The sequence below is a fragment of the Bombus terrestris genome, chromosome 8, assembly GCF_910591885.1.
Source record: "Bombus terrestris chromosome 8, iyBomTerr1.2, whole genome shotgun sequence".
Lineage (NCBI taxonomy): Eukaryota > Metazoa > Arthropoda > Insecta > Hymenoptera > Apidae > Bombus > Bombus terrestris.
In genome coordinates, this window is record NC_063276.1 from 9779298 (window position 1) to 9800248 (window position 20951).

The 20951-nt window shown below is 38.2% G+C and overlaps 6 protein-coding genes across 11 annotated transcripts in view; 3 read left to right on the plus strand and 3 right to left on the minus strand.

Annotated features, from left to right (window-relative positions):
• Positions 1–1200, minus strand: part of LOC100645756 (gamma-aminobutyric acid type B receptor subunit 2) — an 84302-nt gene extending 83102 nt beyond the window's left edge. Inside the window, exon 1 of the mRNA XM_048407974.1 lies at positions 399–1200. The gene's annotated coding sequence lies outside the window, so the exon portion shown is untranslated. The remainder of the gene's footprint in view (positions 1–398) is intronic.
• A 1577-nt stretch (positions 1201–2777) lies between these two features.
• LOC100645036 (glucose dehydrogenase [FAD, quinone]) lies at positions 2778–7874 on the plus strand. Of its 4 annotated transcripts, none has more exons than XM_020868216.2 (7): positions 2778–3014; positions 3194–3470; positions 3553–4448; positions 5367–5722; positions 5826–6206; positions 6299–6672; positions 6912–7874. In XM_020868216.2, the coding sequence occupies exons 3-7, from the start codon at positions 3871–3873 to the stop codon at positions 7284–7286; spliced, it is 2064 nt and encodes a 687-aa protein (XP_020723875.2). In that variant the 5' UTR covers positions 2778–3014; positions 3194–3470; positions 3553–3870; the 3' UTR covers positions 7287–7874. The 4 variants fall into 4 exon arrangements, with proteins under 4 accessions (XP_020723875.2, XP_048263936.1, XP_048263935.1 ...); XM_048407979.1 differs by having other exon boundaries at positions 3569–4448; XM_048407978.1 differs by having other exon boundaries at positions 3391–4448.
• Positions 7325–13731, minus strand: LOC100643873 (rh5-interacting protein). Of its 3 annotated transcripts, XM_048407996.1 has the most exons (9): positions 11265–13353; positions 10561–11045; positions 10203–10331; positions 9351–9491; positions 8710–8838; positions 8352–8612; positions 8190–8285; positions 8037–8108; positions 7325–7941 (listed from the first exon to the last, which is right to left on the minus strand). In XM_048407996.1, exons 2-9 carry the CDS (start codon positions 10685–10687, stop codon positions 7856–7858), a joined length of 1041 nt encoding a protein of 346 aa, XP_048263953.1. In that variant the 5' UTR covers positions 10688–11045; positions 11265–13353; the 3' UTR covers positions 7325–7855. The 3 variants fall into 3 exon arrangements, with proteins under 3 accessions (XP_048263953.1, XP_012175276.1, XP_020723879.1); XM_012319886.3 differs by lacking the exons at positions 10561–11045; positions 11265–13353 and adding an exon at positions 13361–13731; XM_020868220.2 differs by lacking the exon at positions 11265–13353 and having other exon boundaries at positions 10561–11258.
• Positions 13732–14049: 318 nt separating this feature from the next.
• LOC100643997 (prion-like-(Q/N-rich) domain-bearing protein 25) lies at positions 14050–16671 on the minus strand. Its single transcript, XM_012319889.3, has 7 exons — positions 16516–16671; positions 16246–16398; positions 16030–16164; positions 15806–15943; positions 15435–15707; positions 15209–15352; positions 14050–15030 (listed from the first exon to the last, which is right to left on the minus strand). The coding sequence occupies exons 2-7, from the start codon at positions 16346–16348 to the stop codon at positions 14957–14959; spliced, it is 867 nt and encodes a 288-aa protein (XP_012175279.1). The 5' UTR covers positions 16349–16398; positions 16516–16671; the 3' UTR covers positions 14050–14956.
• Positions 16672–17628: 957 nt separating this feature from the next.
• Positions 17629–19305, plus strand: LOC100644199 (tenascin). The gene is made up of 6 exons (XM_003403235.4): positions 17629–18238; positions 18330–18479; positions 18564–18692; positions 18783–18926; positions 19024–19140; positions 19214–19305. Exons 1-6 carry the CDS (start codon positions 18172–18174, stop codon positions 19267–19269), a joined length of 663 nt encoding a protein of 220 aa, XP_003403283.1. The 5' UTR covers positions 17629–18171; the 3' UTR covers positions 19270–19305.
• Positions 19306–19872: 567 nt separating this feature from the next.
• LOC100644317 (39S ribosomal protein L51, mitochondrial) lies at positions 19873–20947 on the plus strand. Its single transcript, XM_003403236.4, has 2 exons — positions 19873–20144; positions 20414–20947. The coding sequence occupies exon 2, from the start codon at positions 20415–20417 to the stop codon at positions 20898–20900; it is 486 nt and encodes a 161-aa protein (XP_003403284.3). The 5' UTR covers positions 19873–20144; position 20414; the 3' UTR covers positions 20901–20947.
• Positions 20948–20951: the final 4 nt, after the last annotated feature.

Sequence of the window (20951 nt, forward strand, 5' to 3'; positions counted from 1 at the left end):
AGTCAAAGAAAGTCAAACACGCGAGAATGTCTATATTATATTGTACAAGTATCAGGCAATCCAAATTCAAGTTTGTAAAAATACAATAGATGTTTCAGCAGGTTGGCGTGCTGCAAGTTGCCTCGATATACAATAAAGATTTCAGATAGATTTCGTAAAAGTTTCATGTCCTGCCTCAAACTGTACGTATATAGGTGTGCCAATGCACATACACGCGGGTACGTATGTCGCGTGTGTACGTATACGTCCGTACACATTTATTACTTGTTCAAACGATGCATGTAAAACGTACACGAGCGTAGATATTCGAACAAATACACGCTCGCATACATGCCCGTATGCGCGCAGTGACAGCCGAAAAGAAAAAAAAACAGGAAAAAAGGAATATATACACGTACCTGACAACATATAATCCTCTGTTACTTGTCCGCTCTTCCCTCCGAAGGCATTTATCTGCATTATCTTCCTGGTGGATTTCTTGTACTGACTACGTCTGATAAACTGGTTGCCACCCCCATCACGAACTAGCTACCGATCCTTGCGATACCATCCACCAAGAATACACTACACACTATTTGAGGAAAGGAATCTCTCCCCCTCCCTCCCCCTCTTTCTCCCTGCTCCGTTCCTCTTACTCGCTTTCTCGCTTTTATTTTTCTTCTTTGACCTTCTTCTCTGTTTCCTTTTTTCGAATTAATTTGCTATTCGGTGGCCGTAGGAGAACGATATACCATGATGCTCTTCTTGCTGCGAAGGGTTTACGGTCACGAAAACTGCGCAGAGTCACAGGGTCGCGCAAGATGAGAACGGCTCGATCGGATCGAGAGGGAACAGGATCCAAAGTGCAGCGGTAGGTATACGGTTGGTATGATGTGAAGAACGAAGAAAAGAGCGAAAAGACGGACCGGTCAGTGACGGCGGTCGATAGATGGTGACTTTCCAAGCCGTCGATTGTAGCACGTTAACGGATAAGTATAGGAACGAATGATCGAAAAAGATCCGTGATAAGAAAAACGCGACGAGGTAAAGAATACGTACGGAGATCGCGTACCATTGGCCGAGCGACAAAACCCGACTGTTTTCCAACGGTAGCGAATCGAACACGATCAGTCACGTTCGCCGGATGTAGCGCGAATAGAGGGTTGGTCTTGCGCGGCAGCGCGCTCACGCGGTCATCCGGTAAACTGACAGACCACCCCTGAAAGACCTCCAAACTGTCAGCCTTCCCACCCTGCTCTTTTGCGGCTGCGCGTTTTCCTGAACCCGCTGTCCCTTACCCTGGTGCCGATGTGCTCTACTTCCCCCACCACCGACTAGCGATGGCCCTTCGATATTCTCCCCGTCGCAAGTTTTCGAGCAAGTTGCTTCTACGAGGACCCGCGAGTCTCGCCAATTTCCCTTGTATTTAACCTCGCATAGCCGCCAGCCTCATTAATACGATATACAAAGTTTAGTTTCCCTTCGCGAACCTTTGTTATTCGATGATAACGTAATAAGTGCGACTAAATTTGATTATCTAAAGCACCTACATTATCTAGATTACCTAAAGTAGATTAACCGAGTTGCATAGAGAGTATGTAACGAGAGTTCGAAAATGTTCTGCGGCGTCTCGAAGTCATCGCTACCGTAGGAACCGATTCTCGTCCCTTATTTCCACGCCCCGTGAAAAACACCCCACCAGCCAGCCACTGGAAGGAAGCTCGATCGTATCTACCCCGTGACCCCACATGCCAGCATTCTCTGTTAAAAGGCTTTCCACTTTACTTCACTCCCGATTCTTCTTCGCTGACTCGGTCATCCTTCGAGAAAAGACTTTGTTTCTTGGAACACTTTGAAAATTGCCAAATGTCTGGTGAGCCGAATTCGAGCAACATATATCGAAACTTGAAACTCCGAAACTAACGATCGGACAACCAAATTACTTACTTCTTCATTGGCCCAATTTTCTTCGCCAATTTCTCGAAGCTCGAAATACGATACGAAACATGCCTGTGTATCGTGCGTCATACTCTTTTATTTCGTCTAAATTGATACTCAGCATTTAAAATTAACGCGAAATATCCTTTCGGCACAAACACACGGTTGTGATAACAGCGTCCATGTCTGACTAACGAGGTTATGATGATCATATTATTAATGAAACCATTAATTATACTCAACTTCACGCAAAAACTCCATATTCGTGAACACATCCGATTAAACACGAAACACTGAAATAATTTGGAACTTTATTCTTGGGTATAAGAGTAATGTTAGTAGATATTTAATTTCGCATATAAATACTACGCAATTTTTCGTTTCTTACCGCGCTTTTAAGATACATTCAATTGTACTTTCTTTTAAACACGATAGGTAGAGCTACTAGAGATTTGGCGCGCTTTCGCTATAGTATTAGATGTATATATTGAAAAGTTTAGAAGCTGTAAATTTAGAAATTATATTTAATTCGATCATCAAACTTGATATAGATTTTAAAAAACATGAATGAAACGTAAGAATAAATTTGATGCGACTCTCTTATCATTTTTGCGTCACATGCAACGTTATCGATACAGTATAAGGTAAGATTACGACATTAGCGATTAGAATTAAAATTAAATCAGTGATTAATAATTAAATAATTAATTAATTAAGAAACAGGTTAGACCGTGACAGGTGACCGTCGGTGGTTACATCGATCATCATTGACTAATGTCGAATCAAAGGATTTCTACTATATCATAGTTCGAAAATGAAGAAACTATTCTCCTGTGGATTCCTTTTCTTATCTTACTTGCAAATAAGATGAAAAACAGTCATCAAACTTAGAAACTAAAAGTTTACAGTATAAAATGTCATATGTAAGCACTGAACCAAAACCGAATTTGTATAATCAGTGACGTATAACCAATTTAACGTATAACAAATTTGTATAAATAACATTTGAGTATAAGAAAGAAAATACTTTTATAATCGATACGACTATATGAAGAAAATAATTATATTCGGCGCAAAACCGTCTGTCTTCTTACAAGGTAAATTGTAAATGTTGCACATCTTCGGAAAGATTTCCTGTACACATGTTATAAATCTTGCGGACTAGTATAGTCCTTATTCTTCAAAATTATTTTTACGCTATCTTTCATTGTTTTTATTTGAATTGTCTTTAGTTTTTACTTGATTCATTCATTCAAATATGATAAATGCACTTTAGGAAAAACTCGATGTATGACTGACGTCATCTTCAAGATGTCCTACTTTTACATTGTTTTTTGTGATATCAACTTCGTATAATTTGTATTCTCAACCGGTATTTAATATTTCTATAAAGAAACGTTCGTTATGAAACTAAATTTGAATATTCCAATGAAATATGTTTCTTCATAAATATCAAGCCTATTAATAAATTAGCGACGACAGATGCGGCGTTTCTCGTGATGAATCGTTCCTTTAATTCGGATCATCGATCTCTTTGGAGGAGCTTCCGTTCAGTAAGTGGGCGTTTGATATTCATCTCGTACTCTTACTCGCGTCATTATACCTTGACTATACAAACACTATCAAGAATTCCAGGTGTCTCTCGTTCCAGACGTCGATCGTGTCGAGCAAATTCGTTTCGAGGTAACGAAGCACAAAGATCGTGCGAGTCGATGACGATGGGAAGCTACGAGGTGTTGCCTCACAATTTTGCTATATTTACATTAGAAACACACGACCTTTTAAGTCTCGATTAAAGTTTCGATTCAAGCGTTTCAAATTTTCTGTGACAAGTGTCAAAGTGATATAAGTGATTATTTCTACAAATTTTGTATTTTCTCAATCATACGTGCACCGAGTACACAAAGAAATCGATTTCGTCGTCGCTTGAATTCACTGAATCCCTGATAAACGATGTTAAGGTTGTTGACATTTGTTTTGTTCCTGTCCTTCGTGCAATGTATTCTTCCTCCCGCCATACTAGAGACTGTATACCAATTTTTCACCGAAATTCCAACCGTGGACAATGACTTTGTCACCGATGAAATATCTATGTCCAAGGAATACGATTTCATCATAATTGGAGCTGGTTCTGCTGGATCAGTAGTGACAAATCGTCTGACAGAAAATTCTAATTGGAATGTACTGTTGTTAGAGGAGGGCAAAGACGAGATCTTCCTTACAGATATACCATTGCTAGCTTCAGTTTTGCATATCACGGACTATATCCGATTACATAAAAGCGAACCAAGACCCCGAAACGCTAATGGGTCTGGCGGTTACTGTTTATCGATGAACGAAGGTCGTTGCAATTTGCCAGGAGGAAGAGCTGTTGGTGGTAGCTCGGTGGTGAATTTTATGATATATTCGAGAGGATCGCCCGCGGATTATGACGCTTGGGCTGCACAAGGTAACCCAGGATGGAGTTATCAGGATGTGCTACCGTATTTTATCAAATCGGAGAACTGCAAGCTTCTGGATCAAGATATTAGGTACCGTATCAAGTTTACCCTTTCACTGTAGAATGAAATGAAAGAACGAAGAATTCATAATGAACGATTTGGAAAATAATTACGTCCCTGGCTCCAAGATTTCTTATAAATTTCTTGCAAATTCTTTCATTTCATTTTAAGCTTGAAGCTTAAGCTAAATAAATTTGTTGACAGATCGTAGAAAAATATGATTGGCTCGAAAATGATTCAGAAAACATATTAGAGTTAAAATGTGAAATTTATAGCTTATTATATTTGACTTCGAGTCTCTCGTACTACGCTGTGAATAGGAAAATATAAAAAGGGTCTTCGCGAATTGTCTTGAAAATCTTTCATCTGCATTTTCGTACTAATAAGACAATAGTCGAATCTACGAACAAAACGACAGCAATATAGTAGTTAACACTTTACCGACCGATAGCCTATTAATCGGCTTTTTGTCGCCGACAATCTTTCTCATTATTTGAGCAGTAATTTGTTATTTAGTACTAAGGTACTTTGCTCAGTTGCATCAGTTGCGTTGCTTCGTAAGCTCCCATAGTTTTGTACCAATTTGAAAAACTTACCGTTTGCAATGAACGAAAAGAATGGTATTCGAGTGTCTAAACCGAAACAGAGCCAGCGACAGGGAGAATCTGCGCCTGAGATGCTGGTCGGACGTGCTATTGAATTGCTAGCAGTCGGTAAAGTGTTAATAATAAACATATCCACAGTAAAATGTACTAATTGAAGATATATGCGAATGAACTCGCGAATACTAGAAAGTGACTATGAAATATATGCTAGTTCAATGTTTGCTTAACAAACGTTTTAAGAGAACTTGAGAAACAGCGTGATAATGTTACTTAAATTAAATTCCTCGTTTACCGATTAAATTCGATTACGATATTGTTCTTCTGACACGGCTTTTCTCATCAGATACCATGGCCGCGGAGGATATCTTGACGTGACGTCTCCGTCATACGTCTCTCCTCTAAGAGAATGTTTTCTCCAAGCTGGCGAAGAACTAGGATATGATGTAATTGATTACAACAGCGACAGTCTTATTGGCTTTTCTACGGTTCAGGTTCATCTGCGAAACGGACACAGGGTCAGTGCTAACAAAGCGTTCTTAAGACCTATTCGACTCAGGAAGAACTTGCATCTCTCCAAATTATCAAAAGTAACGAAGATCGTCGTCGATCCAAAGACGAAAACAGCCATGGGTGTAGAATTCATTAAGAATGGCAAATCACTGTTTGTCTCTGCCAAGAAAGAAATAATACTTTCAGCAGGTACCTTGGAAGAGCTGCTAATATTTGTTAATATTCTCTATGGCCGCCAAACTGTTGCGAAAACTCTTCGTTAACGTCTCTTACTCGTATATTTATTATTTAGGTACCCTGAACTCACCACAGTTGTTGATGCTCTCGGGAATAGGGCCGAAAAGTCATCTCGAGTCTTTAGGTATCCATGTAATCGAGGATCTACCGGTTGGATATAATCTTCAAGATCACGTCAGCATGTCGGCACTGACTTTTCTCGTAAACGAGAGCGTGACCATAGTGGAACCTCGGCTAGCTTCGAATCTAGCCAACACCGTTGACTATTTCGTTAAAGGAACCGGGCCATTGACGTTGCCCGGAGGAGCCGAGTGTCTCGCCTTTATCGATACGAAACAGGATTATCCAAAGAATCTAGTCAAGAAGTTGCAATTTAATACTAACAATTTTCACAGTAAAACGCGCTCGAAGAGATACAACAACAAGAGAGGTAACGGTAAAGAAATTCCTCGAGCTATGTACGTTAAATGGCGATTAACAATTTAAACGATATCACACAACCTTAAAGTTACTACTTTCGTTTTTCAGTCTCTTTGCCACCGAATATAACTTCCATCAATGTAAATTCGGATTACTTGAAAGATTATCCACGCCCGACTTCGCGGGAAAACAAAGGGACTGATGTTCCCGACATTGAACTGGTTTTAGGTATAAGTGCTCTAACCGGTGATATATCGGGCAGTTACAGGGGACTTCTCGGTTTAACGGACGAATTTTACAAAGAAGTGTTCGCCGGTTACGAAGGTTTTGACGCTTTCTCCATCGTCCCGGTACTCTTACAGCCAAAAAGTAGGGGAAGAATTACCTTGAAATCGTGTGATCCACATGACCGACCTATTTTCGACATAAATTACTACGATCACGAAGATGATCTCAGAACTATGGTTCGAGGCATTAAAAAGGTTGTTACTTTTAATGTAATATTTATCTTGATATCGCCACGGCTATTTATGTTGCGTTTCACAATCACCGCTTTTCCAACGCATCCACCGTAGAGTTTCCTTACAGCTATTAATTTTTCTTATACATCTCTGTCGCGATTGCTCCTACTGTTTCTTCCCATCTTCCTTCTTTTTCTGCTATCGCTATCGCTACTAATATGGTAATAGGATATAAAGTTAACTTTTCATTGCTGTTTCAGGCTATAAATGTTGCATCGACCGAAGCTTTCAAACGTTTCAACGCGACGCTATTGCCAGTCGCGTTCCCAGGATGCAAACACGTCTCGTTTGGTTCTGATCTGTACTGGGCTTGCGTCTCGAGGCACGTGAGCACGACCCTAGGTCATTTCGTAGGAACGTGCAAGATGGGCCCAAGGAGGAACTCGGGTGTGGTGGATCATAGGTTACAAGTGCACGGGATCAATGGTCTCAGAGTTGTGGATGCCAGTGTGATACCTACTATAATAGCAGGTCATACGAATGCGCCTGCTTATATGATTGCTGAAAAGGCTGCGGATATGATAAAAGAAGACTGGGAAATGTCAAATTCCGCACGCAGAATGTCGTTTAATTAAATATTGGAAAATGTTGGGAATAAATTAGAAGCTAGAGATCGTACATCAACGCATGTATTTTCGTACAAATTTGCTTTCGTTGCTATTCGTACGAGTATAGTGCTGCTACAGAAGCAACTGCCTGATCTTTGCGCGATTGTTTATGTTAACCCTTGGACGACGAGGTTGGCTTAATTCGGAATTTACGTATTGTTATTCTATCAAACTAGGTGTATGAATGAATTCATTTTTTAAGTAACTTTAGTCGTCACATAGATGGTTTATCGTCATAAAATAAAATATTCGACGCTCGATAGAATGATATAGCTTCCGCTGGACGAGAGTCAATACACGTTGAACAGCGATTAACCTTCTGTGATATAAATAAATACGAACCGGTTGGAGAAAATGGATTTGTCTTTGGTAACGATATGTTCAGCTCTATCTACACAAATGCAGCGTATTTACAATGAAAGAAAACATTTGAATAAATATAGTTGTACAATAATAACGTCATTATAACTCGATAAAACTGCGAAAGACTATGATATCTTTTCAATCGTTGCTATAAACGACTGTGTCCCTCTTATTCACAAAGTCAATGAAAAACTCGCAAAAAATACAAAATTTAGAACTAGAGGAAGTTGTTGCCAGGACTCTGTAAATGTCGCAGCGCCTGAAAACGAATAAAATGCATTTGTTATGCGATGAAAAACGAAAAATGAAAATATTTATTTCACAAAATGCAACGAAGAACGAGAGAACTGTTACCATTGTCGCTATATCGGATGCAATCGTGTAGCTCCTCTGCCAGAATGTAATCCTTGGCGCATTTGCAAAAGCCTGGAAGATAAATCGGTACTCTGAGAAGCGGTATACCTACGAGCTTTTACTTCGTTCACCAACGTTAAAATGAATTCTTACCATCTATACAATCAACGTTCATCACCTCGGTGGAGTTGGAGTCCCTGTACGTTTCGGTAATACACTCTCTATGACTTTGACATCTGTCATTCAACACTAAAATGACGATGCATCGGTCGAATTAGTTTTGATTCGCCGTGAAGCGACGCTAACGGTACTCACACGTATCTTTGAGACAGATAGAACCGCGTTGATGGAAGTACTTGATACACCTGCATCTGCCATTAGGTCCGCACTCGGACTCCCTTTGAAATAACTGGCATTGAGAATTTTCTTGACACGGTTCTCCGATGGATTCGCTAACTTTCAAACACCGTTTGCCATCGCTCGATAGCACATGATCCACTTTGCACGTACAGAAGTCGAGACACCTCGAGTTCTCCGCGATGCAATCGTAATCTTTGGAGCATTTGCCACCTAACTCTGTCAAGCCACGCACGGATCACTTTGATTTTCTTCTCCGTTCAAGCACAACTATTACGTAAATACATGCATACAACGTAACAAGTGGCACGCTTACCAATACTTGGAATGCAAACGTCGTTGCGTGGATTCGCATGATAGTTCAAGGTACACGCACAAAATCCTGTCACGCAGAAACTGTCTTTGATGTAGCAATTCCGGTGCGATTGACAAGGAAGTCCTAATCCTGAACAGGAATCGGTATCGATCAGCATTTCTATACTACAGCTTGGAATTTTTTCAAAGACATTAAAGCATCTTTACAAGGAGAAGAAATATCACTAGTATCGAGGGAATCTTTAACAGTCTAATGAACAAAGTGAATATAATCGGAGTTTTTCTTCCGAGACAACGAAAGAGAAGAAGAAAATTATGTCCACAAACTTAATTTGGTAATAATAATTTATATAACAGTAATTTGATAATACAAAATTCGTATGATTTAGTAGTGCTTTCGTACGATTAATCAAAAAGCTGATACCACGAAAACGAAATGTAAAGTTCGATGAAAAAAAGACGCTTCATAGAAAAACAATGGCATACGCCGATATATTTTGTAGTCAGTGTAAATTACGTCGTAGAAATATTTTAATTAACCTTCGAATCGAGCGTGCGAAGGTGAAAAAATAATTATAGCACCTGCTTATGGATAATGATAGAGGAAACTGAAGCGTTTCGCAGGAAGTGGAGTACACTCACCTACAGACTCGTAACACCTTCCTTCCACGTAGTGAGAACCGTCGGAGCACTGGCAGATCCTTTGTCGGCACTCCGAGTAAGGGGCGAAGGTCACCTGACATTGAATGTCCACTTCACAGGGGTCCCCGATAGCATTCGCCACTGTGAACAAATTCTTCTCGAATCAATTTCGACGTTGATGGATTCCGTGATTTCGTTAGAAGCTAGCCTTCGCGTGGGAAGTCGAGGAAAATATAGCTCAGTTTTGTCGGACCGACGAGCACGATGAACGACACGCTCTAGAAGACGATGAGACCGTGAGAACGGGACGGCTTAGAATACGAACGAAGAAAGATGTCCGTGGAATCACGTTTTCCGGGGTCGGCGACACCGATTCCGACTTAGCGACGAGGAAGATGATTAATCAGAATTTTTATCCAGGTCAATCGGTTCCTGTTGTTCGTTTCAAAAAAAATATTTAACTATTTATGCTCAACTCGATTAGCTGAGATTGGCGTGAAAATTTACCAAGGTTATTTTTATCTGATTTGACTGATAATTAGGGAATTGATTAAAAAATTTCAAAGACATGGAGAAACACGCGTGAAGTTACATAATGTTAAAAGTGAGAGTGCGCAATAAATTCTAATTATGTAATAAAACTAACGTTATAGACATTGATATTTCTTTCGTCGTATCAATTTTCGTGATTTCTGTTTTCTAACAAATATTTTTACGTTTTTATAAGTCGTTCTATATATTGCTTTAATATGGAGAATTTCCTTTTTCATATGTAATTTGAATACCTCGACTTTTAGAATTTAGTAAGATATGTTTTATTATAACGTAATGAGAAATACTTAAAAATTGTACCTTTTAGACATTCCAGGTGCGTGCGATTTTTGTTGACGATAAAACCGTCTTTGCATAGACAGGCTTCCTGGTCCCAACAATAAGCATTCTTCATACAGTCTTCGTCGTATCGACACTTTGCCAACGTCTCTGAAAAATTCATATGAGCGTTACACATCATCCTTCAAACAACCAAATTTAATCTCTAATCTTCAACATTTTCACATTCATATTTGTCGCGTACAATGCACTTTCGTTTCATATATCTCATTCAGCCTACACGAGCCAATTTTCTAGCTGTTCGTAAGGATTGTTCGAACTTCTAACGAAATAAGGGTCAGGGGTCGAGCGCAAAGGGACTAGGATCGCATATACATACGGGGAGGTGGTGTTCGGTCGCTGCATCGCGGCAGTTGTTGGTTGACGTATGAAATGGTTGCACAGACGGTGACAGGTACGAGGACAAGGAGCCTCGAGATCCCGACCACCGTCCTGATCGGTGTCATTCTCGTACCACCGTTGGAACGTCTTCCTCTCGGCGTCGTTTCATCAGCCCAAACCGAATGATCGTCATTCCCGATGGCCCCGCGAAGGATCTCCCGTTTCTTCCTTGGACTTGTTCTATCCAGCCCGCTAGGCTCGTCTCTTCACGGTCTTCTGTATGCTTTCTCACCGTATTCGCGTTACGCAACTCGGCCACGAAGATCCGCTCTATTGCTTCACGTTAAATTCGATGACGGCATCGTTTCAGTTGTATATACTTGTTCATCGACTCGTTTCGTGTACCGTGATTATCGCCAAACCCCGACTAATCGAGGACGATCGTTCTTCGCAGTGTTCTGGGCAGTCAAAGTTTTCGAACAGCTTCCAATAATGTTATTACGTTTAATTTAATTTACGAGCGTTGTTCGATCTTTTTTTAATTACCGGTAACCATCATGACTAAAGATAATTTAAATTTACAATTTTATTATTCACACCGGATATCAATTCCTATTAATAAGAATCGAAGATGGTTGAAATTGATTCCACGATGGTTAACGGTAACCAAATTCGTTTAAATTAAGATATAAATTCTTATACCATAACTTTCTTAAACTGGAGTTACAACAGTTATGGTCCCTGTTTTCAGATATGAATTTAAAGGGATTCACATTTGGTATTTGATGATCTCTTTTCTAGACTGTTTCGGAAAAGCGATTAACTCAAGATGGATTTGATTTGCGAAAACGATTTGTTGCCATTGTTACAGAAAGCAAGCGGGGCGCGTTTTACCGATCGCGGGTGAAATTGGGTCAAGCGCGGTCGGTTTGGTATCGATCATACTTTAAACTCGATTAATCGATCGTAACGAGTCAACAAGACGTTAAGTTTGTTTTCAATTCGGCCGCCGATGATCGCGTGTCGCGTCGCATCGGTGCACTCGTCCACGGTCGCTGAACAATCGATCTAATCCGAGAGGCTCTCTCTCCATTATACGGTATTTCGCCGTAACCACGTAACAGGTTGCACTATGCCAACGGTGATAAGTGTGTGTTAAATCAATGATTCAACTGCGAAAGTATGTGATCGCGGTTAACTTTAGTTAGACAATGTTTACGCAACAGTGAGAAAATAAGAATATTATAAAGATCGTATATTTATCGTTTTTTTTAGTTCGATAAAGTTGAACCGTTATCAGAAATTTTTGCTGATTCTCTTTTACAATTTAAACTCCCGATGCTGAACTTGTGGCAAATATTTCGTAATAAGTACCGCGAAATCTTTTATTCGCTTTCGACTAGAAGGTTGCCGATCGATGGTCGAGTTTAACGTGCCCCGCTTCCATAGTTTCGGCCTATTACACAACGATAGTCGTACGTTTAAACACAGAAGCCACTGTTAGGTATATCGAGCCTCGTTCCTTTCATCGTTGTCACGTAGCATTCGTCCAATAATTCTCAGAAACTTTATTCAATTCTTGCGGTAATGATTTACCAGAACCTGACGATTGAGTCATTGCGCAACTTATATGTGCATTAGTAGATTCGGTACTATTTTTATCGGTAGTGCGTCAGTATCACACCTGTAGCTGTATTTCATAGTTGTAAATATAACTTTTGATTACTTTATATCAGAAGATAACATAGAGCAATAATTCGAGCTTAAACGTTGATATTATAGCCAGGTATAAGAAATGAGATTTCTATCGTAATATAGCAAAATCAGTCACGATACATTAGTTATCTCTATATAGAAATAACCGCGGATCGCGTAGAGACGGATTTGAGATTTCGTCATACGTTTTGGAGGGTTAAATACTGCCATTGTTCCTAGGTCACGTGTGACTTCATAATAGGGTTTCACGCAATAGCAAGCTTTGTTTAAGTCGTACGCTGCAGTCCATCTCAGAGAACAGTGCGTTATACCGAAATATCAGACGACAAGAGGGAACGACCTCCCTTGTTCTTTAATTATGTGCGGTTCCATGCCGACATTCGCCTAACTGTGAGAACCAGCAGCGTAGATCCGGCCTCTCCGTGTTTCCCCACGAAACCGAAGAAAGGATCACCCGGTCATGAAGGAACGAAACCACGCGAGACTTTCCTTATAAATTCACTCGTCCCAAGATCTCGAGATCTTATCGCTAAAGAAACCTCGTCGAGACCGTACACTAGCGCATTTTTCTTTCAGCTTTCGTTACATTCGACGAGTTCATTAGCTGCGATACAGCGCGCTTTAAAGAACTCATCGACACCAATTTAATGCGACTAAAATTCGAGATACATAGAATCGAATTATAACTGAAAATCGTAGTGACACAAATCGGTATATTTCAAATGTTCGTTTTGCTTCGGCTCGAAACGTACGCGTTAATGGGGTAGATAAACAGCATATCGTACTCTTTTCTTTCTTTTTTTTTTTTTTTAATACTTTGTATCCGATAACCGTCACTTGCAAATTTAACTCGGATTCAAATTCAAACTCATATTTAAATTCAAATCCAAGTTAAAGGTTCCTTTTGAAATTGTCATGCGCAGTGTACAAAATTTTTATGAAAAACTTGAGATTCTTGGGAACAGCGTAGAAATTAAGGACACGTGTCGGAAACGCGAATTAGTCACATATTTTACGCATAGAATAATAGAATTTAAAGAATACGTATCACGACTTTGAATGATGTAACGAAGCACACTCACGTCTAAGGAGTAGATGTTCATGCTGTCCGTGCGCGGCAACGACTGCACTCGGTACGACGAAACAGAGGCCGATCGACAGCGCAAGACCTCCCATTGTGAGACGATTTACCAAGCCCGCCATCTTCCTCGTTCAGCACGAGCTCGCCGCTTTTTCGCACGTTCCTCTTCTTTTTCTTTTCGTTCGTTTCCAATCTGCAGTCACGAAGCTCGCAAAGACGATTCTCCCGATATCGTTCTTTCTCCCAGTCTAACAAAGATCGCTCTTAAATTCCGATTGGCTTTATCTAATCTGTACGCGTTGATAAGTTTATGGTAAATGCAACGAACGAAAATGAATCATTCGTCTGCTTAATCGTGTATCGCCATTGAAATCGCAACACGATGTGTTACATCAAGCGCGTGTCATCAGAAATTTTATGATTAATAGGTAAGTAATGAAAACGTCGATCCACGTGATCGTCATCGATATTTTAAATACGAAGTTGATACGAACGATGACACGATTCAACCGCCGTTATCTTTGGGAATATATTAGATAAGCAAAATGTCGAAATTCGTATTTGTAATAGTAATTAGGGCATCAAGAAGGTGTACTAGCTTGAGAATACACAATTTTTCATTGTAAAAGTTATCGGGATGTGAACGTTATTGAGATGATGTAATGAAAGATTTAAATAAAAGATACAAGATACAAGATAAAAAAGGCAATTCTTTATAGATGTATATATATTAAAAATGGTAGTATAATAACTCGAGAAAAATAATATCTTATTCTGAGTATAACGATATCGAAAACGATAGATATGAAATTAGTGGGAAATTATCGACGCCTACTTATATATTCACTTAGATATAAAAAGATGATGTGTTGTTTCCTTAGAAAAACTAAAATAGCTAAAAGACTGAGACTAAAAAGGAGAAACCAATTTTGGAAGAACTCATAAGGAGTTCTTAAAACGTTCATTCATTCTAATTTAGATAAAATTAAGAGCTTAATTAATCACTTATAAATCTATAAATACTGTAAGACTGTTATAAAAGGAGTAAAACATTACTATACTCCTGGTTTATAATTGTTTTGGGATTCCAAACGTGAGCGGTTGGCGTCTAAACAAGTCATAATATGCTTCACGTTGCATAATCGAATATCAGTTTCTCATAAATATTGCCGTAATCACCGAGGTAAAATTTGAACGAAACGAGATGTTGGGTTAGACGATTATTTAATTTCCACTTGTTGGCAAACATATCCATTTCTTTGGTATTGAAATGACCTATAAGGTAGACGAGGCTACGAAAACGAGTCGCAGTAGCGCGCTTTGAGTGCGTTAATTGCATGCATGCCGCAGGAAGTCTTTAAACGGCTCGGTGCACCCAGCCTATTCTCTCGATGTACTCGACGCGTAACTCTGTGCAGTCGCGGAGACATCCAATGCCACGCTGTGTTCTGCTACCTTTTTCTCACTTTGCTGAATTTCGCGTCGTGTTTCAGCTGTGTCATCGAGAAGCCTGCATACCAAAACTGCTCCCGTGTACGTTGTTTCTTGATGAACATGTACATATTCTGGCAACGATTTCTAGATCGCTCGAAAATGTTTAGTCGAGTCTGAAGGAGATGAAACAAATAATCGTCACGAGGAAAGTGGGTAGAACAGGTAGAAGATGCGAGCCTAGAAAATAGTTGTAATAAAAATAAAGATTAGTAACAAATGAAGCGTACACAAGAAAACATGACAAGAGCACTTTTGTCGATTTCTCGAATTTTATGCTATTTCTTTTTATGTTATATATCGAATTAAACGAACGCAATCTATGTAGAGGTCTGTTTCATCTTCTCTTTTTTCTTACCTCCGTTCACACATCTATCGTCTTTTTTCTCGTAATTCTCTGCACACATGCACACGTTTTTCTCACATATCACTGCCTTTTCCGTCACATTTCCATTTTCCTCCTGGTAACAATCGTACGTATTTCCACAGGGCTCGCCAAGTTCTGTAAAACGTCGCAATTGCACTATTAGTACAAGGAAAGGAAGACTTTAAGAAACGTAACCATATTCTTGAGAAATACCTACTCTTGTTATTGTAACATTGCTTCTCTGTGTATTCGAAGTGATATCCACTTTGACACTGACACGTTCGATTAACGCATAACGCGTTTGGGAAGCTTTTAGTGCACTGTACGTCTTCCTCGCATTCTTCCAAGATATCTTCCGCGACTCGCAAACATTTTTTTCGATCCTTGTTGATCACAGTCGCTTCTGCACAATCACAAACGTTTCTATCCGTACATATAGCACCGTTCACGTGAGCGCATTCCTGCGATCTGTTACATGATTTTCCCACATCTGTGAATATTAAGCGATTGTAGGTACATCTTGCGCGATTATTTTTGTAGCGACGCTTCCTTGGATTATCAGAAGAAGGAAGGAAATTTTTGTCTTACCGATCGTTTTGTAACAAGCGTTTGTTACAAAATGGTATTCGGGGATGCAGATACATTGGTTATTTTGGCACGTCGTATTCGGTAAGTATGCCAAGCATTGTATGTTGTCCGTGCACGGAAAATCCAATGCATCAGCTTCTAAATTATTGAAACAAAAACAAATCAATTGCTGAATTGATGTTGAACGAGTTTAACTCGCATTCCAGTATACCAATTGTTCTTACTTTTAAGGCATTCTCTTTTGCTACTTGACAAAACGTAGCCCTTCCGACATTCGCATTGACTTTTCGTTGTGTTGCAAATAGTGTTATTAATCCCACAATTTTGATCGATCTTGCAAGTTTGGAATATTGTGGACCCTAAAGAGAATGCAATGCCTTTCATTTACTGGTCAAATTATTATACAGAAGAAGGAGAAACAACAAAAAATATTACTCTACCTGTAATTTTGTTATGCTGTATATTACTGCTGGAGCAGTTCTTCATTTGCCCATTATTCTCGCACACGCAATATCCATCTGTACACGTTACGCCTTTCGTCATGTTCAAATTGTCGATGCAAGTTTGAACACTGACACAAGGGATGGGCGGATCTGTAAAAAGTCAGTTCTGTATTTTTGATAACTTCTGTAATCCGCTGGAAAAAATGTTTCATCTATCCTTCTTATATCGATTAGATGAGCAAAATTGAGGCATTCGTTCTAACATACGTTGTATGTGTATGTAAGAGGTAGGACAACCAGATTAGAGAATTATAGATGTTTGTAGGAATTCGAATGATATTTTATTTGAACAACGTTTAATTATCTTTCCTCTTGCCCTCCTTAATTTGCTATTCTCGAAGAATGAATCGAAAATACTCTTCTTGACGAATTAAATGTCAAGGAACTGAAATCATCGATGGTGAAGTGTTATCACTTGTACAACTTCTCAGTACCATGAAGAGGTCGTTTTTATTTTGAAACAGAACCTGCCAACGTTTGTATACAAGAACGGAGATAATACACGTATTTGTTCCGAACCAATAGCATTATGTCGACAAGTCGGTTGCTCCAAACGAACCGACGTTAAATCAGTTGCTAAACATTACCGAGCTTTTATTTTTCCGAAGAGTATTATATCGATCGAAATAAAATTCCTTCGAAGGACAAAAATCTAAATAAAACGCAAATATGAATCATGTTGAATACATGATATCGTACGAATCGCGTTTAACAGCTTCCATCCAGTTGATTCTTGTTTAATTACTTCTCAAGAGCATCGCGTTTCAAGTATACATCCCGTGATTAACTTAAGACTAAAACCAGCAGAGTGATTAGAATGATGCAATTCGTAATTTTTCATAGAAATATTATAGATTAACCACAGTATGTTTTTAGAAATTTGAATGATTTTTATAAAATATATGAATGGAGACCCGATTCCTCGTTTGTAATATTTTCTCATAAATCATTCACTTTAATTTCTTTGACACAAGTGTATATCGTACTCGCCGGAGATTCTAAGGTCTAATTATGGTAAAAGGGAGCATTACGACATACATAAAATATACGTGATTAAAAACCTTCGAATGTATGTATATAACGCGCTCTAATTGCAATGAACAGTGCTAATAATACCATTATTGCAGCGAATTAATTTCAAATTAACTACAAGGGTTGCTATCAATAGCAATTTGTCGAAATAATTATTCGATCGATGCAATATCTACAATTATAAACTAGATTGAGATATGAATTAACATATGTTTATCAATTTGATGCAAATTTACTTACTTAACTTATTAATTTAACTTAGCTGAAACTCGACATCGGTTAATCTAAGGAAATTTCAAAACTTACCAATATCCTCGGTAATTGCACTATGTAGCATAACGACGATCAGCAGGGCGAACAAATATTTCTTGCATGCGAAAGCAAGCATTCTTGACGTTCGAATCTTAGTATGAAATGGTACAGGCTTAGCTGCAAACTGACAAGTATCGGTTCGCGATCGAGCGAGCATCGATAGCACACGACTGACGAACGCGAGGCCGTGTACAACTACAATTAACCATATTCTCCCACCATTCTGATTGTCTTGTCAGCTACCGGCTCGGACACTGTTTTGTGTTTGCGTGTATTCTCTAGTTTTACCGGCTGAGTCGCTAATCATTTGTAGCGATCTTTTACCATCTTCTATTTTACGATGAAGATGGTCAAACATTCAAGGAAACGGTACATTCATTGTTGCGCGATCCATATGATTCACTCAGTTCGATATATCGTAGATAAGCGGAAAGATAACGATTATCACAGAAGGGTGTGGGTTGCTTATCTTCCTAACGAGACCATACCGTTTCTTACTCAGTTGCCATTAATATCAAGATGAACGTCCAACTTTTCAAGCTAATTCTATTCTTCGCGACTTTCCAATCGCTGTCATGTTTTCAACGTGAGTATCGCTAGTAAATGTCGCTCGATAAGAAACATAATTGTATGTCTACTTGTTCTTTTCACTTTATTTCTATCGCCACGTTATTTAGTGGACACACAGGAATATGGAAACGCAAAAGTCGGCGAGAGATGCGAGAGAGATCGCAATTGCATTCAACATGCATTTTGTTTTACACACATGACTTGTCAGTGCGATCAATATTACTCGCCTACTCCTGATAAATCGATGTGCATCGCTAGTGAGTATCGCTTCATAAAATCTCGTGTACTGACAACTCTGTATATGTTCAAAGATTTATTCGTCGATTTGGGGTAAATAATAGGTGCCGGATTAACATGCACGGATGATTCGGTATGTTCATCGATGACGAACGCTGTGTGTAGACAAGGAATATGCGCATGCAAAGATTCGTATATTTTAGATATAAATAATTCTTCAAATTGTATCGTTAGTAAGTAATAGATACGATTAGCAAAATTTCTACGAGCATTTTCGTGATTCGCATGAATCAATCTATATGTAAATGGATCGCACGTTTCAGGGCCATTAGTGGTGGGTGATCTTTGTCAAAGGACCGATGAGTGTCAGGACACGTTTGATCGTGCCATGTGCATCAATGGACGCTGCCAGTGTATCACGTCTTATCATTTCGTCAATGCAACGGGGAAATGTATTCAGACACGATGTAAGAATCGATATTGTGCTTCATTTGATTACATAACTTAGGTAGAAATGATTCGTAACTAAAGACAGCTTAATGAATTAATACATGTCTTTTTCAGTTTTATACAATTTATGTACAAAAGATTACGAATGTGTAGACTTCGATAACAAAAATATCCTTGAATGCAAGGATGGTCAATGTGTTTGCAAAAACGGACAAGAAACTTGTAGTAGAGGTTAACCAAAATTAATTGCATGCCGCAATATAATTTGGCGAATCTATCTTTTTGACGAATCTTTTTTTTTCAGGTGCTACGCTCACTTCTATTGGAATTTTTGTGGTGCTTTTACCTTTTATATATTGACTGATTTAACAAATAGACGTCATCTTTCTAAACAAATCATATTATTATTTCTAACTATGACCCTCCAAATTAATAAATTATTTTATTATATGTTCTTCCTTTCAAATATTAGCAGTTATTTGTGAGACTGCAAAACATGAGAGTAAATGTTAGAATAGTTCGTACGCACGTTAGGATTTATAACGCGTTCACGCGATCGATCGTGGCAAATACGATCAGCTATACATATGTGTCACAATAATACGACGTACAATTCAAATTTGCGGTTCATGCGACATAATTTATAATTCGATATATTATCTTTCCATTTATCTTCCGACATACGAGCATATTTGTATTTGAAAATTTGGTTATTTCAACGCACTATGAGTATATTTTTTAATTCTCCTTCTACCATTTTATCAAATACTAAAATAATAGTAATATTACTAATACATTCTATTTCGATTATGAAACTACACTGATTTCTATTTTTGAATTTTCATTTTTATCAAAACCAAACTCATATAATATATTTTCACATCAAAATACGTAGTTATGCTTACCTACTAGTTGACTAGTCAAATAACGTTAACATTAATATATCGTCTAATTCTTTGTTTTGAATTTTGGCAAATATAGTATTAGTAGATAGCTTTTAAAAATGATAATTTATATAATGTAGAATATTAGATCTATTTCATATCAATTTCAAATTGAGATATACTACGAACTTGACACTCTCATTTGCATTCACATTTATAGTAGTGCTACTATCAATATCATTGAGGTTATGGAAAACAAAGTATAATTTACAGTTTAATGTACTATAAAAGTTCTGAGTAAAGAGCTTAAATAGATAATATTGAATGTGCTCATTGATATATTCTTAAAAGGTAAATTTTGCTTTATAAGGAATACTACTAACCTTTACAAAACTACATGTATTATATAGAAAGTAAGGTTATATCAGTTACTTAGCATTACGTATAATTCATTTAAATGATTAATTCTGTTCGAAAACAAATATCTATCGCAAAAATCTAACTACAATTATTTTTATAACTTTGAACGATATATGTTCAATGCAAAAATCTAATATTACAAATGCTTTAAGAGAAGGAGAAATATAATTATAGTATTAATTAAATCAATTATTCGCTAGCATGTCGTGGTTTGCGAATACAATACGTACAACTATCAACATTTGGGTACCACAAGTAATGCCTGTTAGATTTCGCTATCATGCAGACAAGGTAGCTAGAGGTCCACTTGTAAGGCGTTACGGCTACGAAGATCCTATAGATATGAGAGGACTACTACCTCGCAATAGTGATAAGAGATTACCCATGCCAATATATAGGCCAAAGGATGCTTGGACTGAAAGAAGAGCATTGTTTGGACAAAATGATTATATAGATATTTTGGGTTCAGACAAAATTCATCCTACTAGAATCTTATATAATGTACCATCTTGGCTAAGAGGCGTAAGTGGAAACGAATATCAGGTACTACTGAGAAAACAGAAAATGTTGAGGCGTGGTGTATTTCCAATAGCAAGACCAACTAAATGGAAAGAATTAAAAAAAAGACTAAAATATTTATTCAATTATTTAAACAGAAAGACTAAAACTTACAGCTCACCACAGTAATGTATATCAAAGTCAGAAAATATAATTATATACTGCAGCAAGACTAATACA